Raw genomic sequence first — 18,087 nt, 5'->3', positions numbered from 1 at the left:
TGAGGCTGTTAACTGTACCTTTTTTCTTTGAACAGGTGGAGGCGAAGTCCTTATCTTCCACCTTTACTGAAGGCCTGTTGCACTTCATTCTACAGAAGAAAGAGCGCCGAGCTCCAGAGCATAATCGGGAGGGCCCAGGGGTTATATCCGTTTTAACCGGAAGTCCAGCTGCAAATCAACACAAAATGTGGTGAAATGAGGACAGAACTGTCTGTCAGGAGGGGCAGTGTGACCTCAGCCCTTACTGCCTCACTGTTCTCTTAGGCCCCATGCTCACACAGACGGTTACAGATGGGTAAGAAGAGCAGTAGCACGGGTGGCGTGGGCCGCCTGAGGGATGAAAAGAAACACAGCAAAGTGTTCCTGCCCACCAGGAGCAGAGGAAGTGAGGGAAATGGAGGCATACCAAGAGCCGGGCGGTGGTGGCGCACGCCTTTAATCCCAGCACTTGGGAGGCAGAGGCAGGTGGATTTCTGAGTTCGAGGCCAGCCTGGTCTACAGAGTGAGTTCCAGGACAGCCAGGACTATACAGAAAAACCCTGTCTCAAAAAACCAAAAAAACAAAAAACAAAAACAGGGAAACTTAATGATCAGCATCAAGTGACAGACACTTCCTTCCCAGCTAAAGGTCTGGGGTCCTACCCAAAGGATGCACAGGACTGAGATACTGGAATGGTGTGGGGCTAGGGGGAGGGCACAGGATTGCCTTGAAATTTCAGCTTAACTGGAGTCAGAGCCCCTTGGGGCTCCCATCAGTGGACCCCGTTCTGGATGTATGCTCCCTATGGCAGCCACTAGTTTCATGCTGCTGCTGACCGTGGAACATGGCGTTTCAGAACTGAGTAAAGTACATGCAGGATTTCAGAGGCCAGCACCAAAGAAATGTTAAAGAACTTTAACTCTTTAGTAATAATTACATCAACATAATATTTTAGATTGATTGTGTTAGGTGTGGTCTTATAGTTAGCTTTGCATATTCTTGCTTTTGAATCATGGGGCTACTCAAAACCCCAAACTAGGCAAGCTTGGTTTTAACCATGTCACTGTGGGTGAAACCCTGGGCTTCTGGCACATTCAGTAAGTACTATACCATGCTACCATTTTGTTCTGCTGGGCTGGGCTATGGATTTACTCTCTGAAGGTAGAGCAAGGCTACTGAAAGCTCCTGGGTGACTTTGACACGCTTGCCTCTTACATGTCTCATGGCTGTGGAAGCTGCACTACAGACACCACTGGGGGAGCACGGCAGCCATGCCAAGTAGTGTCCACTGCTCACGGATCCTCTCCCTACTGCCTTTCCCAAACTGGCTCTGTTAACTTTTCTAGAATGCCAGCCCAAGCCTGTCACATCAGTTCAGTGCCCTGTATCTCTCTCCCTACACATTTTGATGAAAGGCAGCAAACAGGCTCTGGGACTCCATACAAGTATCTCTCCGAGGGCCGTTTCCCCTGCTCATCCCCTTCCCTTCCTGGCACACAGTAACTCATCTTTTCAAACACACCTCAGCTGATGCAGACTCAGTGGTGCCTGTCCTCATGCCCATGTGAGGTTTACTCATGACCCATGCCCGGCACCACTGCTGCAGCTACAACTATCCTGCAGGGTACTGCCCGTGTCATTGTCTCCTGACCATGTGTGAAGAGCCCAAGGACAAAATGCCATCCATCTTTTTCTTCTTCACCAGCCCACAGAGGGCATCAGGCATCAGGCATCAGGGCCAATGTCTGCTTTTATGGAGAAGCACAACTTCCTGAAAGGTGCCCTGAGAGGAGTTCCCTGACCCCATCTCCATCACCGATCAACATGGAGAACTGAGTAACAAGAAAGCCGTATGCCAACTGCCCTGAGCCCAAGAGGATCCAACACCAGTGGCACACTTGCCCCGTGCTGGGAATCGTCTACATTCTCTGTCTAGCAAGTCAACACTGTTAAACTTTTCAACAACCCAATGAAATACTATGTTTTACAGGTGAGGAAACTGAGGCACAGAGAGGGGAACAACTTCCTCACAGCCACACACCCGGTGAGTGGTGGAAGCAGGATGTGTGCCTAGTCAACCTCGGGGCCAGCTCCTGGGTCTTGGCCTGGGAATGGCTGTGGGGAAGAAGGGCTGGGGCCAGAGAAATGCTGATCCTAGGCTGCAGGAAGAGCTGTGTAAGGAGCCAAGAAACACTGGCATAAGTGCAACTCAGAGGGAGGAAGGGAGGGAGGGAGGAAGGGAAGGAGGGAGAGAGAAAGATTGAAAGACAGAGAGAGGTTGAGATTTGTTCTGGGGGAACAGGACAACGTGAGTCTTTTCAACTTAAGAATATGCTATTAGAAAGTTATAGATTCTGGGGGGAAAAAATTAACCTGAAATCAGACAGAATCTAACTTTGGCCATTGAAACCTCTCTTCTTTAGGTAGTCTACAATGTTAACAAACCCAAGTGAGCATAAATAAGTCCAGTAGCCACAGCCAACAGCTGTAATAGAGAAAAATAGCAGAGAAGTAAGAACAGAGAGGCTGGGTCCCAGGAACCTGTTTCTGACCCTGGGCAGTGGTGATGCAGTGTCCGAGGGGCATGGGGGGGGGGGGGGTGAGGAGAAAACACACAGCCTCCCCTGCACTCACTCTTTGCGTCAATGAGTCGCTCCCGGGGTGCAGTGTCCGAGGAAGATAGTTGTTCCTTAACTTTGGCAATATCTTTTGGATGCAGGTAGTCAAACAGACTCTGGCCAATAAGGTCATTCTGCGGGGATGACACGTGAATGGACAGTCAGGACAGCTGAGACGCACACGACGAAGCAGCACTCCCTGTCTGTACAGCCCTGGCCTCTACTCTGCCTTCTGACCTGAGCATCTCAAGCATTTATGGAACCCTGCACACACGTCCAGACCTTTGCCTGGATAGACACCAGGAGGAAACATTGGTCCAACACCCCTGAATGCCCAGTAAACATTAAAAGAAAAAGGCTACAGAGATTGGGCTATCTCCAACTCTGAAATTACGCCCCTTTGTTCATTTTTGAGGGGATATTGTTTATTTTGACATAGAATTTCCCTGGATGGCCCCTGTGTCTACTCAGGTCATGACCTTCCTATCTCAGCCACCTGGGTACTAGGGTACATGTCCAACTAGCCAAGTCCTATCTTTGTGTGTCTTCGTCACCTGTGTCTGCTCACAGAGATAACAGACTTCCCTTTATGAGTGCCCTGAGAAGAAAAATTAAAAAGCAAAACATCTTGGAAAAGCTAAATTTACATGAATTCTCATTTATAGAAATGGCATTTTGACTAAAAACTTCTGCCTACCAGGCTTCCATGCAATTACCAAGACGTAAATGAGTGAGTGAACTAACACATATTCTGAGGACATAATAGGTGAAATGATTATTCTAGAAGCTTTCATACGCTCCTCTTACTTAACTCTATAGGCAATTCAAAACAAAAACAAAAACTGTATATGACAGTTAATCTTAACAGAATCCAGAATCCCCTGGGGTGTTGGGCATCTGAGCGTGCTGGGGCGTGGGGTAATTGCCACTGTGAATTGATGTGGGAAGACCCAACCACTGTGCCAGGCATGGTTCCCGGACTGAGATCCTGAACTGCATAGAGAAAGAGAGGTGGGCCACTGGGGTAAGTTCCCAAGATTCCTATTCTCGGGTATTGAATTACCTGCCTACCTTTCTCTCCCTTTCAGACAGCTTCACTCCCCATCCTAGTCCACAGATATGTGATCTTCATTTCGTAGCAAGAAGAAAACTTAAGCTGTTGATTAGGTCAGAGTCAGACATTCCAGTTGGGGACATACAGGATGTGTTAAAATTCTTCCTAAGTTTACATTCATTTCTGTGTTAAGAAGTTAAGAATTTTTGGAAGAAGGATTTCACATGTGACCCATATACTTTACTTCTGAAAAACTAGGTGCTATTTCTGACTAGCATGAGGCTGCCCACCACTAATAGGAGCTCGACATTACCTGGCTATAATTGAGGATCTTGAAGACAGACTCAGAGACAAAGAGGATCTTCCCTCGGTCACATCCTACGACAAACAAAAATCCATCTGCTGCCTAATCAGGAGAAATGGATAATCAATTTATCACAGGTCAGGACACATGATCTGAAAGCAAAGCAGGGATTTATTTTCTAAGTCTCCAATGTATGGGGTCATGCACTGACACTTTCACTGGTGTTAGAAGAAGAGGGTGCTTACAGCCAATGCTATGTGAGACCAGCAAGATTCCCTCCCATATGACTATGTATGCCTGCTCATCTAATGATCAGAGGGAAAGCACCAATTAAAGAAAGCCCTGTTTCAGAATGAATTCAGCTTAAGTTTAATCTTCTGGTTCTATGACAGGCCAGACAAACTATAACCCATCGCTCTAATTACAGTCCCTCTGTGCTGGTTAACTTCAGCTCTCAACTTGACACAGCCTAGAACCACCCAGGAAGAGAGTCTTAAGGAGGAATTATCTAGATCAGATTAGCCTGTAGGCATTGCTGTGGTGGACTATTTTGATTCTTAATTGATGCTGTAGGACTCAGTCCACTGTGAGCAGCACCATTCCCTAGGTGTGTGTGGGGGGAGAGGGCCCTCAATAGTGAAACAGTGGAGAAAAGCTGAGAGAGAACAAGCAGGCAAGGACTCATGTGTTTATTCTCATTGTTCCTGACTACAACTTGCAAGAAACCACTCTCTCTTGCAGCTCTTGACTGCAGGTGTGGCGTTTTAAATGCCTGCCTTGACTTCCCTGTAATAATGGACCAGGTGAGTTGCAAGTGTGAGCCAAATGGGCCCTTCCTCACATGAGTTACGTTGCTGTTTGCTGGGGTATTTTAACGCAGGAATAGAAATGAAACTTGAACTACCACCATGGAGAACATAGAATCTAAGCCTGCAAGGACCATTTAAGATCAGAATTCCATCTTCATTATCTCTGCTGCCACCTGTCCTGAACTTGAACACCCTCATTTATTAGGGAGTGCTTCAGACCTTCAAGCTTCAACATCTCAAGTAGGGTCATTTGGGTTTTTCACTTTTGCTGATGACCTGGCAGGAAGGCGGGTCGCTTGTGTTCCTTTAAGCAGCGCCCCTTGACACACAAACAGTTCAAATGTATGCAGGTTCAGGAAATACTGCCAAATACTGCTCTCAACCATTTAACTATTCATCCAAGCTAAGCTATCTGTGTTATAAGGAAAACAAAGCAATAGTGGTAATGAGATGCTTGCGTGGCAAATATGAGGCCCTGGGTTCAAATCTCACTTCCCCAAAACAAAACAAAACAAAACAAAACAAAATTGCCTTATGAAATTCTTCCAACTCTTTCTTCAGTTTAAGTACATGTGAACTCTAAAATTCCAACAAAGACCAGGATGGGGACAAGACATCTGGTGAGAGATGTGAGCGGGTAGGTGACAGGGACAGAGAGGGGCTCTGTTGCTTTGCCTACATGTGTTTGAATCCTACCGATGGCTTTTTATGAATGACCAACCAGTCTTGCTAAGAGTTTTCAGGTGATGTGGTGGGGGTGCTCCCTCATGCACTTGGCCTTAATACTCTGCCCCTTTGGGTCCTGAGAGATTCTGAAAGCCAGGCATGGTGGCTCAGGTCTGGGATCCCAGCACATAGGAGTCTGAGGCCTAAGAGGACTGCAAGAATTTGAGGTCAGCCTGGACTACATAGTGAGTTTTAGGCCAACCTGGGCTAGAATAAGACCCTTAATAAAAGCACATAGGAAAGACAGCTTGCACTGGTTACAAGAAGAACAAGGACCTACTGCTAATTACTGTAACATTTATGAGTCTTTGACAAATTCTTAAAAAAAAAAAAGTCTGTTCTTTTTACAAAGAAAGACTTTTGGAATATAGTTTAATTCTAAGAACTGGGGCATGAATTCAAATGCCAGAAGGAAAAAGGCCAGCACGGGCAGCTGTCCTAGGATATAAAAGGCCAATGCAGGCGACTGTCCCACGATGTAAAAAGTGAGAACAAGAGGGGCAGATCCATTCACTGTGAGAACCTGTCAAGCCACCAGCCACGGGAAACTGGAGTCCCTAGGCTGGGCCAGGGTGAAGGATGACAGTGAGGGGGAAGTAATTTTCCTAGCACCATCTGCTGGAAGCCTCATTATGTCAAAAAAAATGGATATTAATAACTTCCTCATCTGCCTTGCAGACAGTCAAATCTCACAGGAGAAGTGTGTTCAGGGCTTTTGCTAAGGTGGGAATGTGACATGAAAGGTGCCTGGGAGGAAAATGACTGACAGCCTGGGGGGATACTGGGCAGAGTCAGGCTTGACCCAGAGATCTGAGCGAAGTGTTTCTAAGGAGGGTAGGAAGGTGGCAGAGTCAACGGATACAGTCAGCACTGCAGGCTCCATACGGTGCTGTGCTCTATAAAGCAGACAGCCAAGCAAAGGAGCTGGGCCTGGGGGACAGCTGGGAGCAGAGCTTTGTGAGAACATTGTCATTACGGAGGCCATGCAGATAGCCAGAGGTGGCTCCTCAGAGGAGGTAACTGCTAGTGAACGAGTGACTGGGCAGTCAGTCTAGGGCTCAAAATGCAGGAAAGTAGAGTAACTGAACTACAGCTCATCAAGAAATACATGGACTGTACATAGGGGAAAAGTGTGTGTGTGTTGTAATGGAACCTTTTATTCAGCCTCAAAGAGACCAAAATTAGGTCATTAGTAGGACCATAGGTAGGATTGGAGATCATATTAAGCCAGACTCAGAAAAACAAATATTACATGTTTTCTCTCCTTTGCGGAATCCAGATTTAAAATGCATACACATGTATATGTGTATATATGACATGAATGTAGAAGGAGAAGGAAGGATCTAGGGAGAAATGGGGGAATGAAGAATCTGTAACCCCATCCACTAAAAACTAAAATAACAAACATCATGTGATTGAACCAGCCTTCTGTTGACGAAAGTTCTTACTTAGCAGGTAGACACTTGGTAAGGGATTGGGAAGGGTTCATAGTCCCCAACATACCAGAGAACCAGGACAAGTTAACATGGAAGTTACTGACTACTCAGCCCTGGTGTAGCCCCTGCTATATGAGATAAATCAGCCAGCGTATTCACTTAGCCAGTTGTGTGAGAAAGAGCATGGTTCTCGTAGCCTTTCACAGTCACCCTGCAACTCCACAGGGCTACTCAGACCAGTCACATGAGAACTGGAATCCTATTACCTATCGGATCTGTTCACTGCAGATGAAACCTACTGACTCGAAGCGGCTCATCCTGAGCCGACAGGCCAGTGCTATGTGCCTGGGACCACGCTGAGTGGAAAAGAGGTGGGAGCCATCCTGGGCTTGGCAAACTTCTGCTGAAGGACATGACTACAGTGCTGTACATAGGCAGGCAAGTCGGCCCTGGTTGTGTGGGGGTAAGGCTGGGTGTTCTACCTCTAAGTTACGGTTTTCTATTCTTCCTGTTTACACTATCCCAGAGGGCATGCTTCTGGATGCAGTTTCTTCCCCTTTCGATTTCTTAGTTCATCTCCCTCTGCCCAGTAGCACGGCTGGAGCCTGGGGCAGGCCTCCTCTGTGGAAGCTATATGTTCCCACGGGGCCAGCTTGGCCGTCTCTTTGCAGAGATATGCAAGACAAAGAGAGCACGAAGGCCAAGAGGTGAGAACATACCCCCTTTCATGCCTTCTCTTTGGGAATTCTGGAGGGACTCAGGTGTGAAGACTTAGATAGAGCTTGTGTTAGGTTAGAAGAGAAGGTCTCACCCACTGCCACCATCTGATTAACTCACTTCTCCCCTACTTTTAAGATTTTACTTATTTTATTTCATGTGTTTGAGTGTTTTGCCTGCATGTATTCATGTGTACCACATGTGCCTGGTATCTGGGAAGGCCAGGAGGGGGCAACGGAACCTTCAGTTACAGATGGTTGTAAGCTACCATGTGGGTGCCGGGAAGCAAACCTAGGTCTTCTGCAAGAACAACAATGCTCTAAACCACTGAGCCATCTCTCCAGCCTCTCTTTCCTCTCCTCTTTAACAAAATTCTTTTCTGGCTGACAAGCACACTATCATAGACTTCCCCTCTGCTGCCTAAGTAAGGAGATTGAGAGGCAGGTGACTGGTTTTGTGGAAGGAATAGGAGATGTGCCCAACACCAAGAGAAAGTTGGGGAAACCAAGAGAAGAAGTGGGCCCAGGGAATTCAGTGTTCAGATGGCAGACTCCCTCAAGCTGCACTTACTCTGAAGCTTAGTAAGAAACCAATGCAGTGTAAAGGGATCCCCATAACTGCCACATACCCTGAGAATTAGATGTTTCAGTTCGTCATCGGATAGAAATGTTGGCTTGTAGTTTGCTTCTGTGTATGGGTTGGTGGCACCTTAGGGAGAAGAAGAAAGAGAGGGTAGATTTTCCTATTTGCATAGCATTACACTCTCCCCTGCCTGCAACCCAAGCCAAACCCACCTCTGAGATCAATCTCTCTCTCAGCCTGCGTGCGCCTCTCTATCTCTCTGTGTCTCTGTGTGTGTGTGTGTCTCTCTCTCTCTGTCTCAGTCTCTCTGTCTCTTTTTCTTTCTTTCTCACCAAAACTTAGTGGATTTGGCTTGTGACAGAATCCTATCATGCCAAAGAAGAATCTCATTGAAAAGAGAACATTGCTGCCCACGAGAGACTCAGTTATTGGAAAACAAGTGTGGAGGTTCACACCTTCAACCCTAGCACTAGGGAGACAGAGGTAGGCAGATCTCTGAGACTGAGGTGAGCCTGGTCTATACAGTGAGTTTCAGGCTAGTCAGAGCTATATAGTGAGATGCTGCTATTCAAAAACCAGAAGCAAAAACCCACAGAAGACCACAGCTCTTTAGTCTCCTGGGCAGGTTCTGAAGTCCAGAGTGAACAGGCTGCTCCTCAATCTGTCAAGTCACCACTTCTCAGCTTCTAGGAGTCATGCAAGCTACCAGACCCTAGGTCTACTTCCCAGGGCAAGGTAATAAGTGCCTCCCCACACTTGGCAACCTGGGGAACATGTTATTCTCATCTACACAGTTCAACCCCAGAACTGATCTGAAATTCTCCAGAGAAATAGCTTAGCAAAGCCAAGTGCCAGCTGCAATGATTGGAACATGAAGAGCAACCCAGCAGAGGGCTCGGAGGAAGCCCACCTGTAATCCAGGGTACCATGGGGAAGGATGCTCTTCACAGCAGCTAACAAGGCACATGTCTTAATCTATATCCCTTGAAATTTTCTGCCCAACTTGCTAATAATTAATTAATCATACCCATCTCTTCATCACTAAAATCACATTTTCAGTATCATTCTTCAATCATGAGATGAGATTCAGTGTTTCTGTATTTCTGAATAGTGACCAAAAGTCAGAACAAAAGCAACTTCCTGTTTCTAGTGACTTTATACAGACACAGAGGTGTGCCTCTCTCATCATGTAGGTCATATGGGGCCAAACACCCTCCCCAATTTTGTCCCAAAGCCCAAGACTAACTGGAAAATTCCAGGAACGATATTCACCAAAATGGATGATGTATTTCAGATTCCTCCTGCAGTTTGATAAAGTTGCTTCCAGTTTCCTGCCTCTGTTTTCTCACCCTCCCCACACTTAGCAAAGAAGGAAAATACTGCCTCCCTCACAGAGAGTCAATCCAGTTCGGGAAAATTCCAAGAAGATGAAAATATCATCAATGTTCATTTCTGATGATAAAACTCTCTACCTGTGACTCATTCATCAGAGGAACCAGGATAAGTTTTTCTCTTAAAAGTCGGAGGCTCTTTCCTGCCGCCCTGTGTGCGCCTACATTTCTTGATTTTGATCATTGTAAGGGGTGGGATCCAGGAACAAGCAAGAGGCAATGTGAGAGGTGTCTGTCCTCTTTGGTAGACAGAATACGTCAATGTACATATGCTATGTACATAAAGAGGTATCTGAGCTCATACGCTTATATGCTCTGGAGAGATACGAATGCAAATCACATTTAATACCCATATCAGCTCATTAATAACCTGATTTGGTCCCTTATCTGTTGCTGAAATGTACAGGCATATCACTTCAGGTTACATGTTAAAAGAAATTGCCATTTGTGTCAGGAACAGTGCAGGCAAGAGTGGTCATATTTGTAGGCAAGGGCATACAGGTAAGAAAGCCTGAGATCTCACCTCTCAACGTTTTCATGTGCTGAACAGCCATCCTTAGCACGGTGAGCTTATCTAACTTCCTAGACATCGCATTGCACGTTGGTACCAAAGATGCCAATTCATCAATGAAACTGTTCATCTTGTCCCGACGCCTCTTTTCAATTTGACTGTGGGCCTCCCTGCACGTGGGGAAGAGGATGACTTCATTTGAGATGTACCCCAGCATCAAGGCAACACTGACAAAGATAACTGAGCTGTGACCACTTCCAATATTCTCTGATGTGAGAAATTTAGACTTTTATAATAAAAATCACCCCCAAACGGTCTCATGGACAAGTCAGAATTAGGTAGCTGATTTGTTTTATTCATTTATTTGTTTTTGATGCTTATCCCATCTTTTAAGGACAAAAAAAATGACAATTGTCCTTTTACAACAAACTGAACTGATTATTTTTCCTCATTGTTCTTCAGATTCTGTATGTCCAGGTTTGGGGGATGCATGCAGAAAAGAGGAGGAAGGAGGGAGGTAGAGGTTTCCCATACCCTAGCACCCAAAACAGCCATAGAGTACTCAGGTCCCACAGTGAGTGCCTCTGCAGCCTGTGAGCAGCCTCTGTGTGTCCTGCTGAGGCCGTCACTTCTGTCTGGTAAAGGTAATTAGTACTAACATTCTTGGATCAACCAGGACCTGGCTAGATGTAGCAGATTTTTTGGCCTGTCCCTGGGTTTCCTTTGAGGGCTGTCATATCATACACCGCCCCTGGACTGGTTGCCTATTTAGGTAGAAGGACACCTCCCTGTACGTTCTCTCCCTGACAGATGTGTACCTGGTGTTTTTTGACCATCTTCCCTGATAGGGCAGCATCAACAAAGGAGAAGTAGGTATAGAACCACAAGCCACCTGCTTGTCTACAAGGGAGAAGCTAGAACTCTCAGGTCAGCCAGTGTCTGCAGCTTGCTGGGTCTGTGTGTCATAACACAACCTCAACTACCCCTAGCTGTAATGGCAGGAGGCATGAAGACTCAACACAATGGTATCAGCAAGTGTGACAGACAAGAAGGACCAAGTTAGGAGATCTCTAGGAAGTGGGAATGCCCAAGATCTGGCCTACAGATAGTACTTGCAATACAGTAAAAGCTCCTGTCAGAGGTAAGGCTCTGCCTGGGAATGGCATCTCAGCCATATGTCTTCTGGAGGGCCAATGAAGCCATCTGGGAAGAGAATGCCAGCCTGGAATGACTTTCTCCCTCCAAATCTCCTCCAGGTTAAATGTGAGTAGACAGCAACAAGTGAAGGCCAGCTCAATACAGGGGAACATGAGGAGAAGTCAAAGGACAGATGCTTAACAAGCTAGAACCTGTCACCACCCCCTCATTTTCCTGAGGTGCCTGAGAGGACTCCACAGACACGAAGCAAGCACACTGACCCTCCTCAGCTGCTCCCTAAGCAACCGAAAGTACCACGTTTTGTTGACAGACTCAGAGGTTTAACTTACCTTGCATTCTTGATCCTTCCTTGGTGTTCTGCATATTCTAACCTAGAGGGGAAGGCAAGAGATAAAGTTCAATCCTCTAGATAGGACTGGAAGAGTTACGCATTTCTGTTTTCTCCCCGCCTGACCCCTGATGCCTTTCCACAAACACACAAGGATTCTTTGCTATTAGCCACACTAGAAACGGGGGGATAGAGGGACAGTCTTGAGCTCACGTTCATTGTGCCAAGAGAATGGCCACAAGATAACTGAAGTTCAAGTTACTAGGGTATGGTACCTTCCGTGAGGGTCATCTTTGTCTGTGTCCATACTTTCTCTGCAAAAGCAAGAGGAGATGACCAGGTCAATACAGATGTGCAGCATAACTTATCATCATGTAGAAGGCTCTCATTTATCCAGAAAGCTCAAATAACCATGATCTAGAAACTGCTGTCTAAGAGTAACATGAGCAAGCACAATCAAGTGGACACTACTATAAAGCCTAGACCGGTACTCCACCTTACCAAACAAAAGTCAGTAATAGTCTCCATAGGGTATGTATGTTAAATAAACTAGTTTATATTTTATGACTGTTTGAGAATTGGGAATCTACAATGTTTATGGAGACTCTTAGTTAACCAGAGTAGCCAGACATCTGTGCCACCTCATTCCTTGGCTGTTCTGGATAAGTGATAGATGAAGCTTACTCCATTTCAAAATGTATAAAACACCAAAGATACTACTGATGAGTCTATTTGTTGGGAGGGTGGGTAGGTGAGGAGGGGCTAATGAAAGCACTGACAGACAGTGAAGAACAGACAAGGGCCCAGGGAGCATCTCAAAGGAGTTGCCACCGCAGGCTGCTCCTGGGCCAAGTGGGCAGCCCCAGATTCAAGAAATTGAGATGAAGAGGAGTTAGGGGGCTGAGAGCTACAGAGGGTCTCGGGGCCACAGCAGAGTCTGCCGTCCTTTCACAGACCCCAGAAAACCCGCACTGCATGGCATTTCATGGCATTTCATGGTTCAGTAAACACAGCCGGAAATCCGCAGAGGAAAGAGTTCCAGTCTCTACCCAGGGTCAGCCTACTCCCTTGTCCAACTCAAACACTCATCAGGAAGGTAGTGACTGCCTCCTGGACATTTCTCCTGTCTCCCATGTCTTCTAAGGGAAGGACTATGGTTCATTAAACAATAGAAACTGCTCTCTGGGATGCTGGATTCATTGAGGGCATTCGAAAACAGCAGTTCCACCTAGGTACCCTGGGTATCTTCACAGGCAGTTTTCCTGCTATTCCAGAGACTTGGGGGGCAATCAAAAGGATATAAGGCAAACATGTCCCCTTTGTACCTGCAATTATGTCTACTGCTGTGGTCAAGCTCAGCCCCAGGTGAGAGGAAGCTGATGATTTTAACATAGGAAAACTATAGGAGGGCAGAACTATGAATTCCAGAAGGTAATTGGCAAAAATTTACAAAACTGGGGTGCACAAGGAAAGCTTGAAGTTAACTGGGTGACGATGAGGCTGGAAATCACAGGTCTAATCAAAATCTTAGAAGATGTTGGCTCTGTCGGCATCTGCCAAAAAATGCCCTGGTCTGCGTTGGGGAGTGAGCGCTATGGCAGAAGCCCTGCGGTCCTCATGCCCACTCTCCATCCCGACAGTAACTCTCTCAGTGATCTGGGATGACTTACACATTAATCATAGCATCTCCTAGGGGGTGTCTGAGCTCCAGCCTCTGTGTTCCCCAAATCCGACCTGTGGACTTCAGCAGAAAGGATATCTGCTACGGGATCTACCTCCTCAGAGATTTTTCTACTCAATTCAACAAAAGAAAAGCTCTTCGACCCCACACAGCTGCCTCAGTGAGATGAAATCTGTCTCTGACCATTCTATCCTGCCTTCCTCTCTAGGGCAGGGGAGCAGGTTGTAAGAAGGAAAATGTACTTACTCAAAAGCAAAGTCATCAAGTCTAAAGAGAAACAGAAAGACTAGCAGGTACATGCTAATTTAAATAGTGTCAGTGTCCATAAGCTGTTGACACGTTGGCTTCTATCCCTTCCTCAGAGAGGCTGAGTGGGAGCTTTCCCTGACAAGTCTCCAGATTGAGTTCTCCTACTCAAAGGAACAAAGGAAAGCCAACCCTGCTTTAAGGATATTGTTTTCCCCTGGGACATAATATAATTTGGGAACAGTAGGTGACATAAACACCTCAGCAGTGCTGCTGGCCTTCCTTGCTGCCCATTTAGGAGCAGATGAAGCTAAAATCAAATGTGCAGGACTTGGAGGGGACCTCCACTGCCCACCCCTTCCTTGAGGAACACTGGAGGGCAGGTGCTCCGTGCCCATGTACTGATGTCAGCTGACAGTCCCAAGGGCCTTACTGGTAGTCAGTGGCACTGCCTTTCCTCTTGCGATTGCAGTCCACACCACTGGTGCCCAGGGAACCAGAGAGCAGGTCAGTGGGGCCCGGAGACATGAAGTCACTGATTGTTGAGGAAATGTCCATTCTCTGGTCCGCCATTGGAAGGAAGGTGCTAAAAGGATTACAAGAGAACACTTACTTCTTAAATACTTTATTTTTCAGTGTTTTCTGTTATGGGGGTGGGGGGCATGTGAACATGAACGCAGGAGGTGTCTGTGGAAGCAAAAGGCTTCTGCTCCCCCTAGAGCTAGAGGGGCAAGCACTTGTGAGCTGCCTGTCGTATGTGCTGGGAACTGAACTTGGTTCTCTGGAAGGGCAGCATGAGCCATCTCACAAGCCCTGGGAGACTTATTTCAATATGCTTGTCTGTGGTAGTGCAGGGGCTGGGCAGCACTGAGGACATGGGTCTGGATTACTGCAATAGCATCCACCACCAGCAACCCAGAAGAGGCTGACAGGGCAGGGGAGTGGGAAAAGCATCACATTCATTTTGAGAGTTTTAATTTGTAATCTGTGAAGGTACTACACCTTTGTGCAGGAGTCTCTGTGCCCAGAGAAGTTTAGTGGCTTTCAGGACTTACACTGGAGGAAGAATAAGCCAGGCAGAGACTTGGGGAGGTGACCCAATGTCCCACATATACTCAGACATCTTCTGATTAACAAATACATAATCAGTGGAACAAACATGAATCTTAAGGATGTTTGTACTTTTGCTATGATGTCTGTGGAAGCAAAAGGCTTCTGCTCCCCCTAGAGCTAGAGGGGCAAGCACTTGTGAGCTGCCTGTCGTATGTGCTGGGAACACACATTTTTGTTTTTTAAAAAGTTGTGAAAAGGCACAAAATATAAGAGGTATATAGATAGCTAGGCATGGTGCACACAGATAGTTCTTGGGATAAGCGGAAATAGGAAGATCATGAGTTTAAGACCATCCTGGGCTACATGAGTAAGGCCCAGTCTCAACTGCCACTCCTCTCCAAAAGACAGTGTAAGTCCTACTGCAGAGTTAATATGGTCTTCTCTCTTCCTTATCAAGCAAGGCCTGTCCAGTCTTCACTACCCCACCCTGTCTCCACTCTATCCCCCCTCCCCACCACCACCCTTGCCCCCACCTAAACCTTTTGATCCCAGCATCTGCTTGCATAATTAAAGACATTACAAATGAAAGTACAAGCCATTTTCCAAGTTCATATTTTAAAAGCATACTGTTAAAAAAAAAAGTCATAAGTACCTTGCAAAGGACTCTAACTTCAAACCCTGGTGAGGAGGGGTTGCCCAGTGGGCCTCAAAGGGCTCCAAGGTCCACAGGATTTGACTGGGGCTGTCACTCCCACCCTCTGAGCCCAAATTCCCACATCTGCAAAACAAGAGGGTAAGGGTGAGAACCTGTTTCACAAAGTCACTATTTTGCCCTCAGGCTAGTAACCAGCCCCTCCAAGCAGGCCAATACAAACTTTTACACACACTTCTGGAATCTGCGTCTTTACTATGCATGTGTCTCCATTTGTTACCTCTTAGAATTAGTTTCTAAAAGCAGGACAGTTAGTGGGCAGATCTGGTCATTTCTGTCTTTTAATGAGCTCCTGCCAGTCTCAAAGTCTCACTGTTTTCCACTGCTTTCCTCATTACTGATGTTTGCTCATCCCTCTGTAAGCATTTATCTTCTCCAGATGTCTGTACTTGGTCCCCATCTCTCCACCACATGCCTTCTGCCTGGTGTTCAACCATGCACTTGAGAAAAAGTACGCTTCAGAGGCCTGCAGGGCTGCCAGCCTTCCTTCACATTCCTGGCCAGTGTTGTCAGGGACATCCTGTTGTCTCCCCTATCCAACTTCCAACATCCCCCTCGTTCTCACTTTAGGTGATAATTTTTCTCCTTTTTCTCACCTTCCCACCCCGCTCCCACCTCAGTACTAGAGTCTGACGCTAAGGCCTCATGCATGTTGCCAAATGCCCTACCACTGAGCCACACCCCTAGCCCTGCCAGCCAGGCTGCTGTGAGTCAAATGATGGCTGACGTGCACATCTCTCTATCAGTACCAATGGGTACTGCTGCTGAGGCTCCCCAAACTCTAAGGCCTGTCTGAACTCTACTGCTCTCATCTGATCAAGACTGCCATTGCAGGGGTCCCTCCTGCCCAATCCTGTATCATCTGTGTTCCCACAGACCGGTCATTATCACCGGGATAAACCTCAGTCACATAACTAAATCTTGGAGGAAAAATCCCAACACATTATTTTTTCCACAATGTAGGGTATGGAACCCATGGTCTTTGCTTGCTAGGCAAGTGATCTAACTTAGCATTGTACCATCCCCTAGTCCCAAATAAACTGTTTGGGACACTGTCTTCCTACTGTTCCATTTTCTGTCTCTAGTTTTTTCTTGGTTTCTCCATATAATCTCAGGTCAGGATATTTTTTTAATTTAATTTTACCTTTTTTTTATGTAGGTGAGTATTTTGCTTGCATGTATGTCTGTACACCCACTTATGTACCTAGTGCATCAGATTTCTTGGATCTGGAGTCACAGTGAGTTGAGAGCCACTGGGTGGGTGTTGGGAATTGAACTCTAGTCCTCTGGAAGAACAGCTAGCACTCTGGACTACTGAGCCATCTCTCCAGCCCCTGATCAGGTATTATCCCTTCGTGACATCATTACAATATCCCAGCTGCCCTTGCTAGTTCAATAGGGGCCATCCTTTCCTAAATCGAATGGCCCCTAGTGGCATCAGCACTGCTGACCTTTCTTTGGATGTTGTCTCTGGCTTGAAGAAGCTACTTTCCCGTAATTCTTCTGTTTGGGGATTTGCTCTTTTATTGTTCTCAATCTGGCTTTTCATCTTCTTTGCCTCTAGACTAACAACCCCATGAGTACTTCCAAACCCTGACCTTTCAATCCCTAGAAGCTCTTACTTTGACTGTCTCAAATGTCACCCATACTATGACAACTTCAAGCTTCTATCTCCAGCCTGGCTGTCCGCTGAATTCTAGACTTGTTCAACCACCCATCTGCCCATATCTCTACCTTTGTAAGCGACAGAGACTCTATATTGACACACTTGTACTCCCTCCAAACAAGCCTTTCAGGCTTCCCTATGTAGTCAAGTGGCCTCTATCTTTCTGGCTTCCAGGCTCTGGGCCAAGAGTCAATGTGACCCCTCCATTTGTCTTCTTATTGGCACAGAATTAAACATACAGAAGAGTGTACTGCTAAATGTCACTTCCTTAGAGATACTTCTTTGAAGGACCATACAGTATGAACCCTGCTGACACTCCTATTGTATAACTCTATTTAAAACTTTCTAATTCACATTTCCCCTATAACAATCTCCCTTCTGTCTTCCCTAAGAAGTGGTCAGCATTGAGGAACAGGAGCTCTACCCTACTGACTGCCCACAGCTTAGTGTGCAGAACTCTTTCTGGCACACAGAAATGTTCTACCAGGAGACTGGGCATAAGTGAAATAATCTGCATATGACGAAGAGAAGCTCTTTGATTATCACAGATATTGTAAATGCTTTTTCCTCCATTGTCCATTATCCTTTGACTTTTGATTTTTATACGTATTAAAATATTATAAAAATAATAATATAATACAAATATATGTAGTCAAGTAGCTTCCATCCTTCTGGCTCCCATGGGCGAAATTCTTCTTTATATCAATATTTTGTAGCTTTTAATTAATTAAATTTTTTTTTAGACAGGATCTTGCTGTGTAGCTCAGGCTGGTCTCAACTTCCTAGTGGTAGGATTATATGCATAAGTGACCATGCTGGCTTATACTTTAATTTTACTCGTGTGCATGTGTACATGTTCATGTGTGAACCTGTGTAGAGATGTGTATGTTCATGCAAGCACATGTGTAGAGGATGAGGTTAACATTGGGTGGCTTCTCCAATCATACTCCGTATTTCTTGAGACACGGTCTTTTACTGAACTCGGAGCTCACAGACTGGACTAGGCTGGCTGCTGGGGAGCCCTACAGATCTACCTGTTTCCACTTCCCCAGCACCGGGCTACAGTGTGTCCACTTCCCCAGCACCGGGCTACAGTGTGTCCACTTCCCCAGCAC

The 18,087-nt window shown here is 46.2% G+C and overlaps 1 protein-coding gene across 4 annotated transcripts in view; it reads right to left on the bottom strand.

Annotated features, from left to right (window-relative positions):
- The window catches only part of Arntl (aryl hydrocarbon receptor nuclear translocator like), a 72,799-nt gene that overhangs the window by 17,057 nt on the left and 37,655 nt on the right, over positions 1–18,087 (bottom strand). For all 4 annotated transcript variants that reach the window (XM_028767984.1, XM_028767987.1, XM_028767985.1 and 1 more), the window contains exons 3-11: positions 15,247–15,372; positions 13,975–14,127; positions 11,890–11,928; positions 11,616–11,657; positions 10,141–10,298; positions 8,273–8,352; positions 3,966–4,058; positions 2,615–2,732; positions 19–168 (exon numbers count right to left, since the gene is read on the bottom strand). In XM_028767984.1, coding sequence (XP_028623817.1) covers positions 19–168; positions 2,615–2,732; positions 3,966–4,058; positions 8,273–8,352; positions 10,141–10,298; positions 11,616–11,657; positions 11,890–11,928; positions 13,975–14,114 — 820 coding nt within the window. In that variant the 5' untranslated portion in view covers positions 14,115–14,127; positions 15,247–15,372. The remainder of the gene's footprint in view (positions 1–18; positions 169–2,614; positions 2,733–3,965; positions 4,059–8,272; positions 8,353–10,140; positions 10,299–11,615; positions 11,658–11,889; positions 11,929–13,974; positions 14,128–15,246; positions 15,373–18,087) is intronic.

This window comes from Grammomys surdaster, unplaced genomic scaffold (assembly GCF_004785775.1).
Source record: "Grammomys surdaster isolate TR1022 unplaced genomic scaffold, NIH_TR_1.0 184, whole genome shotgun sequence".
NCBI classification, from domain to species: domain Eukaryota; kingdom Metazoa; phylum Chordata; class Mammalia; order Rodentia; family Muridae; genus Grammomys; species Grammomys surdaster.
Note: the sequence above shows the minus strand (reverse complement) of the source record. Positions and strands in the feature narration are given on the sequence as shown.